We start from the raw sequence: 12084 nt of genomic DNA, 5'->3' as shown, positions 1-12084 counted from the left end.
CATGTGCCACCACACCCGGCTAAGTTTTGTATTTTTAATAGAGACGGGGATTCACCATGTTGGCCAGGCTGGTCTTGAACTCCTGACCTCAAGTGATCCACCCACCTCAGCCTCCCAAAGTGCTGGGATTACAGGTGTGAGACACCGCACCCTGCCCATTATCTTCTCTTATTTAACTTGCTGAGGAGGAGTCTTCTGCTAGTCTGATTTCTATTCATTGACAGGTGACCTGTTTCTGATTGTTTTACTCTAGAAGTTTTTAGGATCTTTCTTTTCTTTATAGTCACTGTTCTAAAATTTCATAATGATCTAGCAAAGTGTGAGGAGTTTTTTTCCCAGTCATTTTCTGTGCAGACTGCTCAGTTGACCCATTTTGCCTGAGAATATTATCTCATAGTGTTGGGGAGACCTCTTAGTTATTTTTAAAAATACTTTTAAAAATTTAATAATAAAATACCTCAAATGTGTACAATATGACGGATATTGATATATTACTGTCCAGAATTAACAGATGTTAACATTTTATCATATTCGTTTCATAACTACATGTATATCTATCATCTATCCAAAATACCAAAGATCATCAAACATCATTAACTTTATCCCTCCCCAGAAGTAACCTGAAGTTAGTGTGTATCCTTCCTCTGCATAATTTTATGATTTTATTACTTATAAATGTAACTATAATCAATATTGGTAGTGTTTTGTTTGTTTTAAAGTTTTATGTAAGTAATATCATTTTCTTTTACAACGTCCTTTTTTTCTCATTATGTTTTTGAGATTTATACATGTTAATACATAAAAATCTAGTTCATTAATTTCAGTTGTCCATAGTCATCCATTATGTGTCAGTTAGGAAGGCCTCAGCTAAAAGTAACATAAAACTGGCTAGCAGTTTAAATGTAGAGTTTTTTTTTTTTTTCCAGATAACAGGAAATCCAGGGATAAGCAGTCCAGAGCTCAGTGATATTCTCAGGAACCCAGATTTGTCTTATCCTTCTGCCTTGTCCTTAGCCTGTGCCATTGGACTTCATACCTGTTACTTCATTTTTGCAAGATGGCTGCTTTATCTCAAAGTCTCAAGGTCCATGCAAGAAAGCAGGAGGGTAAAGGACAAACTGTGCATTCCAACTGTGTCACTTTCAGTAATTTTTAGTAGAAGTATATCCCAAATACTGTGCTGAACATATACTCAAAGTTATTTGTTGTTATCTGAAATTCAAATTTAACTGGGCAAACTGTGGTTTCATTTGCTAAACCTGGCAACTCTATGCAGGAAGGAAGAAGAAGGAAAAGTAAAGAGGCTTTCTTCTGAAAATGCTTTTTTATCTAGGAAGGGACTCCTTCCTCAGGTTCTTTCTCCTGTAGCTCTTCAGCCAGAGACAGCTGAAGAGCGTCTGAGAGAAGTGTTTCTTTTTAGTTGGCCATAGTGCTACTGTGGCTGGAGCAGAAGTCAGAAAGTCAGAGCAGAAAGGGGAATGGGCATCAGGGAAGTAGCTAGCAGCATGCTCCACAGGTGTTTTATACTCCCCAAATAGTTACATCCAGTGGTGATATTCAAAATATTTAACAACCAACATGGCACTGACACTGACCAACCAAAATGAATACCTGATCACTAAAAATGGACACCAATCATAAATAGCAGCCATACCAATGCATATCGATGGAATACCAACCCTGTTTCTATTGCTATTTTCAGGAAAATTAACTCACTTGATTTATTATGACTGTGTAAATATTGCTCACAGTTGAGTATAGTGTACCATAATTACTTTTCCTTTCTATGACTATTCTTGACAAACCTTTTGTATCCTCTTGCAACAGTCAAACACATCAAGACCATTTTTCAGATCCAGGTTTTTTCCTGAAGACATCCTGTACAGAACCTGCTCTATGATGTGCCTGTTGCTCTCTGGACTGCTGCAGGGTTATTCTCCGGTGACTTTCCTTTGCCTGTCTTTTGTGGTGAATCCCGTTTCCCAGACTTAATTTCTTTCTTAGTGTAAGTCCATCTTGCTAGAGTTCCTCCTTCAGTCACTTCCTGAAAAAAAGTGCATCGAAGGTAAATTTTTGAGATAGTTTATGTCCGAAAATGCCCCTATTCTACCCTCTCACTTTATTGATAGCTTGATTGGGACTAGAATTCTAGGTTGGAAATAATTTTGTCTCACTTTTGGAAGCATGACTTCATTGTCTTGTAGCTTCCACTGTAGTGATTGAGAAATCTGATGTCAATTCTTGTTTCGGATTCTTGGTAGATGACTTATTTTTTTTTGGAAGCTTTTAAGATTTCTTTATCCATGAAGTCCTAATGCTTCATAATGATGTGACTTGGAGTGGATTTTTTAAAAATTATTTTTTTCTGAGCTGATTGAAAGTTCTTTCAATCAGAAAATTCAAATCTTTCAGTTCTGGAAAGTATTCTCATGTTATTTCATTGATAATTTTCTCTCCACTATTTTTTTATCTCTCTTTTGGGAACTCCTATTATTTTGATGTTTGGGCCTCCTGGATTGATCCTCTGGTTTTCTTGTTTTGTCATAGTATTTGTTTAATCTCTTTTTATTTGTGTTCTATTATCTGATATACTCCTTCAAATTTATGTTCCAAGTCTTTTATTGAAAATTTTCTTCTAAAGTATTTTTAATTTCCAAAAGTTCTGTCTTATTCTTTAAAAACTTATAGGTTCATAGGTTTATAGCATTCTGCTTTTCTTGTTGTCATGAATACAATGTCTTTTCTTGTCTCTGTTGTGATTTCCTCTAATTTGGTCTTGAGAGCTGTCTCTGGAGAGTAGCCGGAAACCAAGATAGCCACTTTCTAGGAGAGCTCTAACCAGGAGGAGAGTAAGGCTTAGGTGGTCAGGTGAGACAAAATGAAACCAAAATGCTTAAAACAGAAGAAATTGATTACTTACAGATCTCAGAGAGGTTAGGGGTAGCTGATGGGAAGTCAAGAGGCAGTAGGATGTTCAATCAGTGAATGGGGAGAGAGAGAGAGAGAATGCGCTATATTGCAAACAATCACATGGGGAGAGGAAGTTTTAACTAGGCCAAAGGAGTACAACTAATAGGGTTTCAAACAACTTATGTCAGGCCAAAAACTGGATGCCAAGAAAGCAACTATATTAAACAAACCTATGACAATCTCCTTGAAGATATTAACTATCTTTGTTTTTGTCTTTGTTTTGTAATCTTTGCACAGGGTTCATGCTTATCTTTTATTATTCCAATTTTAGTATATGTGCTACTAAAGCGAGCACCAGCTACATAGTTTTTTAAAGAACCTAAACATTTTTAAATATATATTTAGGGAGTACAAATGCAGGTTTCTTACATGCATGTATTTCATTGTGGTGAAGTTTGAGTTTAGTGTACTCATCACCCCAATAGTGAACAGTGTACCAACAGGTCACTTTTCAACCCTCACCCCCCTCCTACCCTCCTACCTTTTGGAGTCTCCAGTGTCTGTTATTTCACTCTACATGTCCATGTGTATGAATTGTTAGCTCCCACTTGTAAGTGAGAATATATAGAATTTGTCTTTCTGTTTCTGAGTTATTTCACTGAGGGTAATGGCCTCCAGTTTCATCCATGTTGTTGCAAAAGACATGATTTCATTTTCTATGGCTGAGTAGCATTCCATTATATATATATATATATATATATATATATATATATATAGTAATATATATATTACATTTTCCTTATCCAATCCTCCATTGATTACACTTAAGATGATTCCATATCTTTGCTATTGTGAATAGTGCTGCAATAAACATACAAGTGCTGGTATCTTTTTTAGTATAATGATTCTTTTCCTTTAGGCATATACCAGTAGTGGGATTGCTGGATCAAATGGTAGTTTTATTTTCAGTTCTTTGAGAATCCTCCATACTGTTTTCCATAAAGGTTGTACTAATTTACATTCCCACCAACAGTGCATGTTTTCTCTGCGGCCTGGGCAACATCTGTTATTTTTAGACTTTTTTTTTTTTTTTTTTGTGAGACAGAGTCTCACTCTGTCACCCAGGCTGGAGTGCAGTGGCACAGTCTCAGTCTGCAACCTCCGCCTCCTGGGTTCAAGTGATTCTCGTGCCTCAGCCTCTTGAGTATCTGGGATTACAGGCATGCACCACCACATCCGGCTAATTTTTGTATTTTTAGTAGAGACGGGGTTTCACCATGTTAGCCAAGCTGGTCTTGAACTCGTGACCTCAGGCCATCCCCCCACCTCTGCCTCCCAAAGTGCTGAGATTACAGGCATGAGCTACCTCGCCAGGCCTAGACTTTTTAATAATAGCCATTCTGGCTGGTGTAAGATGGTATCTCATTGTGGTTTTAATTTGTATTTCTCTGATGATTAGCAATATTGAGCATGTTTTATATGTTTGTTGGCCATTTATATGTCTTCTTTTGTCAAGTACTGTTCATGTCTTTTGCTCACTTTTTAATGGGGCTATTTGTTTTTTTCTTTTTGAGTTGTTTGAGGTCCTCACAGATTCTAGATGTTAGCTCTTTGTCACATGCACAGTGTGCAATATTTTTTTTTCATTCTGTAGGTTGTCTGTTTACTTTGTTCATTGTTTATTTTACTGTGTAGAAGCTTTTTAGTTTAATTAAGTGCCATTTGTCTATTTTTGCTTTTGTGACATTTGCTATTACATAGTTTTAATGGTTTCTTTGGCTGCCTACATTGCTCCTGTTTCCTTGGACTTTTTCTTTTCCTGTTTGTTTTGGTATCTGTCATTCTGGTGATTCTTGGCTGGTTGTTCAGGTTTTAAAGTGGAGCTGCCAAACAGCTGCCATGTGGCCAGGCTGGACTTGTTGAATGATAGACTTACAGTGGGCAACTGGATGCAGCCCTTGCCATTTTGTCAGAGGTCCCCAAATTGTTGGAATCTGGAAGTTCTCCAGTGTCCTGCCTAGAGGGCCTAAACTTCATTAGGGTTCTAGGAGTCCAGCAGGCAAAGGGCTGAGGGGCTAACTGCATTTACTTAACTCCTTTTTGTTTCCCCAGTGAAATTACTCCTTTTTGCCCTCAGCTATCCAGGGATCTTCTGTCCTAGGCTTTAGTCTCCTACAGGGCCCCTCCATATTCTGAGTAGAAAGGGCATTATAGGAGACTAGAGCCTAGAAGAGAGACCTGAGGATTTAACCTCAGAACTCCTTATGAAGATTTTCCACCATCTCCCCTGTGTTCAGCCTGCTCTGCATCATGGTCTTGAGATGTCCCTATTGCCTCTGATGTCCTATTTCTATCTTTGAGAAACATTTTGTGTATGTAGAGGCTGTCTAATCCTTGAAGGTTCAGATAAAACATTTAAAAAAACTGTCTGTTCATGGTGTTTATTTTTCCTTGCATTATAGAAAAATTTTCAAACACAACAAAAGTAAAGTAAATGATGATGACCCTATTAACTTAAAAATCACATGATCTATGCATTTGGAGAGAAGACTTTATTTCTTGTAAATGGTTACAGCCTGCAAGGTGGGCCATGTTACAGGCTGGGAACCATAGCCTCAGGGTTAGATCAGAGACAGGCACTTGGAAGGAGGAGGTGTAAGGCAGGAATTTAAGTTGACTGGGTTGGCTAAACATGCATATTCAATAGGTTACAGGAGGATCTATGAATATTCATGAAGGTGGTCCTGATGCATGTGTATTGAACAAACATGCATATCACACACGCCCATGTTCACCTTGAGATGGAGCCATAACATTTAAATGTATTACATTAGGCATTACGCGTTAGAAGGTCTTTGTAGGACACAAATGCATTCAAGTGCACAGCCTCTGTAAACTGACCAGAACCAGTCCATGGTTCATGATCTTCTTATCAGGAGGAAGTTACTAAAGTCAGTCTTTTGTCCAATCAAAGCTATAGTTATGGCTTATGGAGCAGGGGTTGGTTAGTCAGCGTCTGCTGGTAGATGTGCTGCAAATTGTTCTAATATTGCTTGTCTCAAGGCCAGTGCTTGCTTAGCTGCTAGAGGAAAAGAAAAACCGTGTGGCAGTTAGGACACAGTTTATTCTTCAAGTGTAGGCGTGCATGACTTAACCCTTGCCTGGCCTGGCTTTAGGTCTTGTTTACAGTTTAGTACCTTATTCCCGTAAAGGGTCTGTTCTGTCAATCTTATTCTCAATTTTAACATAAATGCTGGTCAGTTATGTCTACACTGCAAAAGGGAGAGGATATAACAAGGTGTGTCTGACCTGCTATCCTGTCTTGGCCAGGATTTTGGTTTTTAATGTATCTCTGGGATCCCCTTGGCCAAGAGGGAGTCTTACAGTTGGTGGGGAGGCTTAGGATTTTATTTTTAGTTTACAACTCTTTTTTTTTTTTTTTTACAACTCTTGTGTAGCATAACCTAGCTTCAATAATTATCAATACATGACTGATTTTGGTGTCTTTCCTACAATCATTTTAATTGTTATTGGTTAATTTAGGTTTTCTAAATTTTTAAAAGTCAATTTTGATACTTCTATTATTTTTGTAGTGAAGTATCCATGTATTAGCCTTGTGGCTGAGGGCTATAGTTCCAGAAACAGATTGTCTGGATTTGTTTTTCCATGTGGGTAGTCATTTAAGCTGTGTCTGGGTTTCCTTGTTTGTAAAATGGGAATAATAATGTTATTTATGTCATAGGATTGTTGATAAGATTCAATTAAATCATACATGCAAAGCACTTAAAACAGTGTCTGGCACATAGCAATGTTAACTATTCTTATTATTTAAGTTTTAAAATTAATTGGCATGAATTTTTTAATGGAATTATAAGTTTTAAATTCTCAGCTATATTTTAAGTTATGTCCCTTTTTCAGTCCTAGTGTTGTTTACTTAAAAATATTCTCGTTTCTTCTGATTAGTCTTACATAGATTGCTTTTGTTTTTTCTTTTTCATAGAGATAGAGTCTCACTCTGTCACCCAGGCTGTAATGCAGTGGCACAATCATATATGGCTTACTGCAGCCTCAAACTTCTGGGCTCATATGATCCTCCCGCCTCAGCCTCCCAAGTAGCTTAGGACTACAGCACACCATCACACCTGGCGCATATATATATATGCGCATATATATATATGGCTCAACTGCCTATCTTAATAATCTTTTAAAATAATTGCCTTTTGAATTTGTTAACCATCTTATGCTTGATTTTCTTTCTTTCTTTCTTTTTTTTTTTTTTTTTTGACAGAGTCTCACTCTGTCACCCAGGCTGGAGTATGGCACTATCTTGGCTCACTGCAACCTCTTTCTCCCAGGTTTGAGCAATTTTCATGCCTCAGCCTCCCAAGTAGCTGGGACTACAGGCATGTGCCACCACGCCCAGCTAATTTTTTGTATTTTAGTAGAGACAGGGTTTCACCATGTTGCCCAGGCTGGTCTTGAACTCCTGAACTCAGGCAATCCACCTGCTTTGGCCTCCCAGAGTGTTAGTATTACAGGTGTGAGCCACCACACCTGGCCTGCTTAGTGATTTTCTATTTCATTGTTTTCTGCTTTTATCTTTTATATTTACATTCTTCTAGTTTCTTTGAGTTTTCTGTCTTGTTCTTTTTCTAGCTTCTTTAGTTGAATGGTTGTCTTTTTTTTTCTTCTTCCCTCCTTCCTTCCTTCCTTCTTTCCTTGTTCCCTCTAAGTATGCTGCATCCCACAAGTTGCAATATGTTGTAGTTACAAATGTTGAGTTCTAAATATTTAATAATTTCTATTGTGGTTTCCTGTTAAACCCATGATTAGAAATTATTATATATACAAGTATATTTATATGAAATAATTTTGAATGATGGATTTAATAGGAAACCACAATAGAAATTTGGCTTATGTATATATAAACTATAGAAGCATAATAAATTTACTTTTCTGAGGCTTTTCTGTGACCTAGTATATGTGCTCTCTTTGTAAATGTGTCATTTGTACTTGAAAAGGAAGTGTGTTCTCTACTTGTTGGAAATTATTCTTCAATTTGTTTATATGTCCTTTTTTTTTTTTTTTTTTAACACAGAGTCTTGCTCTGTTCCCCAGGCTGGTATGCAGTGGTGCAATCTCAGTTCACTGTAACCTCCACCTCCCGTGTTCAAGAGATTCTCTTGCCTCAGCCTCCCTAGCAGCTGGGATTATAGGCGCATGCCACCACACCTGGCTAATTTTTGCATTTTTATTAGAGATGGAGTTTCACTGTGTTGGCCAGACTGGTCTCAAACTCCTGACCTCAGGTGATCCACCTGCCTCAGCCTTCCAAAGTGCTGGGATTACAGGTGTGAGCCACCGCACCTGGCTATATGTCCTTTTGTATTAAAATCTCCCATTATGACTGTGGATTTGACCATTTCTCCTTGAAATCCTACCCTTTTTAATGTATACATTTTGAGGCTGTGTTCCTTTTACTTTATAGTCATGAAGGTGAAGGAGGAGAAGGCTGGGGTAGGAAAGCTGGACCACACTAACCACAGGAGGAGATTTCCGGATCAGAAAGGTGAGGTCACTTTGAGGACTTGATGCAAATTTCAGGAGGCACTGAGAATTCTCTGGATGTCTTTATGACAGCTCTTTCAGCAGGAGAGTCTAGGGAGCAGGTCCCTTTTCCTGACTCATCCACAGTGTCTCCTTGAGTCTGGTGGGACCAGCCTCCATGGTATCCCCAGGTGACTGCATGGTGAGGCTGGAGACAGGAAAATGCCACTTTGCCTATGTGGATTAGAATATAGCTTCCCCAACACAAAATGTAACTCACCTAATTTTACAAGATCTGCAAACCATAATAAATGCCAAATATCAACATTTTATATTAATAGATTCCCAAACTGACAGCTCAATTAAAACCAGTGCAAGAGGATGTTGGGATGGCAGGTGTTTCTGTTGCTCCAAAATTGCTGACTTTAGAGGCCCAAAGCCTCCTACACACTACAGAGAAGAAGCCACGGGGCTTATGAAAAGGCAATCAGATGGGTGGCTACTGCTGTTGTTACCCGAGCCCCACTTGAAGGAAAATACCAACCTCGCTGCCCACCTAGAGGCTCGGTGAGCTGCAGAATGTGTAGAGCCACTCTGGAGCTGTCAAGCAAGAAAAATACCCTGAAGAGTTGCTAGGAGAACTTGGCACATGTCCTGAGCCAAACTGCAAGATACTTACAGTAAGAGGAGAGGTCCTGCAGAGCCACAAAGGAGAATGTAGACTTGGGGGAGGGCAAGCCACTCCCCACAGTTCACTAGCTAAATCAGCGTGCTCTTTTGATTATGATAGAAGCCAAGAAAAGATGGGACAATTTAGATTCAGAACAGAAAGTAAAATTTTTTTTGACAGCCATCTCCTCTGATTTCTTTAATAAGTATACTCTTCCTGTGTATAGCCCCTTACAATTTGCATACTTATGTTCTTATACATGATCCCATTCTATCTTTTCAGAAGCCAGTTTGGTAGAGAAAGGATTTTCATTCCCACATTACAGATGAGTTCACCGAGTCCCAGAGAAGCAGGATGGCCGCAGATCAAGTAAAGGACAAGCCAGGGAGCACCCAGGGCAGCTGCCTCTTGGGTTGGGGCCTTTCTGATATACCTGCTTCTTTTCATTTCCATTCCTGGCCTCAAGGGTGGAGAATAGGAACTTGTTGTTGGAAGACCCAAATATGCTAAGCCCTTAGAGTGGAACTACTTACCTCTAAGTGCTAGTGTCTACTGCTTATCTCAAATTGCAGCTTGCTTAAACAATGCAGTGTAGGGAAGGGAAGTTCCACCATGATGTGGGGAGGTGAGAGGAGGAAGAAAGGAAACTAGTCATTCTGACACCCGTGTCCTAGGAAGTGAGGCCACACTTCATAAGAATCTCCACTTCGTTTTCTTCATCCCTGTTACATCCAGGAGAGAATGGGATCCAGAAGAGCATGCAGTGGGGTGAGCTGGGACTTTAGACAGATTTGGACACTGACATCCAATTAACCTGACCCCTAGTACCTAGGAATGCACCAACCAGAGTAGACTCATAAAACATCTCTCTAAAGCATATTCAACATCTCTCTAAAAGGCTGAGACATGCTTCTCCATAGTTCAGCTGAGAAACAGTATAGCGTTATTTGAAAGTGGACACAGATTTGTTCTAACTGTATATTGCAAAGTCTAGGGCAAACACTAGAATTTTTTGAGGGATATAATTGATACACTCAGAGATGAGAGAAAACAGAATCATATAAAGTGCTCAGTTAAAACCAGAGGAGGAGCTGGGCATAGTGGCATGTGCCTGTAGTCCCAGCTACCCAGGAGACAGAGGCAGGAGGATTGCTTGAGGCTAAGAGTTTGAGGCCAGCCTGGGCAACACAGCAAGACCCTGTTTCTTAAAAAAAAAAAAAAAAGACCAAAATGGGCGAAGATTAAAAAAAAAAAGGACAAGTGCCACAAACACAAAATTGTTGTAAACATGGTAAATATTAATCCACTGATATCAATAATCACTTTATTTATTTATTTAGAGATGAAGTGTTGCTCTGTCACTCAGGCTGGAGTGCAGTGGTGCATCTTAGCTCAGTGCAACCTCTGCCTCCCAGGTTCAAGCAATTCTCGTGCCTCAGCCTCCCGCGTAGCTGGGACTACAGGTGCACACCACCACGCTGGTTTATTTTTTATATTTTTAGTAGAGATGGGGTTTTGCCATGTTGGCCAAGCTGGTCTTGAACTCCTGGCCTCAAGTGATCCACTCACCTCAGCCTCCCAAAGTGCTGAGATTACAGGCGTGAGCCACTGCGCCCAGCCAATAATCACTTCAAATATGAATGGTCTAAACATATCAATTAAAAGGCAGAGGATGTTAGACAGGATCAAAAAACAAGACCCAACCATGTGACAAGAAACCTACATTAAATATAAAGACATAGGCCAGGTGCGATGGCTCACACCTGTAATCCCCGTACTTTGGGAGGCTGAGGTGGGAAGATCACTTGAGGTCAGGAGTTCAAGACCAGCCTGGCCAACATGGTGAAACCCTGTCTCTACTAAAAATACATAAATTAACCAGGCATGGTGGCACGCATCTGTAATCCCAGCTACTCAGGAGGCTAAGGCAGGAAATCACTTGAACCTAGCAGGTGGAGGCTGCACAGAGCAAGACTCCATCTCCAAAAAAATGCATATATATATATACACACACACACACACACACAAACATATATATACACACACACACACACACACATATATATACAGATAGATTAGAAGTAAAGGGAGGGAGAAAGATATACCATGATAACACTAATCAAAAGAAAGCAAGAATCGCTATCTCAATTTCAGACAAAGAAGAATTCAGAGCAAAGAACATCTCTTTAACAGGGATAAGGGAGGGCATTGCATCATGATAAAAGGGTCAATTCTTCAGGAAAACATAATAGTCCTTAACATGTATGTACCTAACAGCAGAGCATCAAAATACATGAGGCAAAAAAATGACAAAACTGAAGACGAACAGACAAATCAGCGATTATAGTTGTAGACTTCAACACCCATCTACCAGTAATTGACAGATCCAGCAGGCAGAAAATCAGCAATGATACAGTTGAAAGGAACAGCATATAAATCACCTGGATTTAATTGACATTTATAGCATACTTCGTCCAACAATAGCAGAATACACATTCTTCTCAAGCTCATGTGGAATATCCACCAAGACAGACCACATTCTGGGACATAAAACACATCTGAACAAATTTAAAGGAACAGAAGTCATGCAGAGTATGCTGTAACACCACATTGGAATTAAACTAAAAATCAATAACAGAAAGATTACTGGAAAATCCCAACATATTTAGAGATTAAACAATACACTTCTAAATAATATATGAGTAATCAAAGAAGAAGTCTTAAGAAAATTTTAAAAATATTTTGGACTAAATGAAAATGAAAATTCAACTTATCAAAATTTGTGGGATGCAGCAAAAGCAGTGCTTAGAGGAAAATGAATAACATTAAATGCATATATTAGAAAAGAAGAAAGATCTAAAAGCAACAACCTAAGCTCCCATTTTAGGAAACAAGCGAAGGAATTGCAAAATAATCCTAAAGCAAGAAGAAAAAAGGGATAATACCAAATAGAGCAG

At 38.9% G+C, this 12084-nt stretch overlaps 1 protein-coding gene and 1 non-coding gene across 14 annotated transcripts in view; one reads left to right on the top strand and one right to left on the bottom strand.

Annotated features, from left to right (window-relative positions):
• SLC4A5 (solute carrier family 4 member 5) overlaps positions 1-12084 on the top strand; it is a 127550-nt gene that overhangs the window by 20888 nt on the left and 94578 nt on the right. For 11 of the 13 annotated variants that reach the window (XM_063617491.1, XM_063617495.1, XM_063617493.1 and 8 more), the window contains one exon: positions 8399-8479. The exons of the other annotated variants lie outside the window; for them this stretch is intronic. In XM_063617491.1, coding sequence (XP_063473561.1) covers positions 8399-8479 — 81 coding nt within the window. The remainder of the gene's footprint in view (positions 1-8398; positions 8480-12084) is intronic. 13 annotated transcript variants of the gene reach the window in all.
• LOC129463294 (U6 spliceosomal RNA) lies at positions 3163-3265 on the bottom strand. Its single transcript, XR_008651091.1, has one exon. It is a non-coding gene; the product is annotated as a U6 spliceosomal RNA (small nuclear RNA).

The sequence above is a fragment of the Symphalangus syndactylus genome, chromosome 14 (assembly GCF_028878055.3).
Source record: "Symphalangus syndactylus isolate Jambi chromosome 14, NHGRI_mSymSyn1-v2.1_pri, whole genome shotgun sequence".
Taxonomy (NCBI): domain Eukaryota; kingdom Metazoa; phylum Chordata; class Mammalia; order Primates; family Hylobatidae; genus Symphalangus; species Symphalangus syndactylus.
This window is presented reverse-complemented; position numbering and strand designations above follow the sequence as displayed.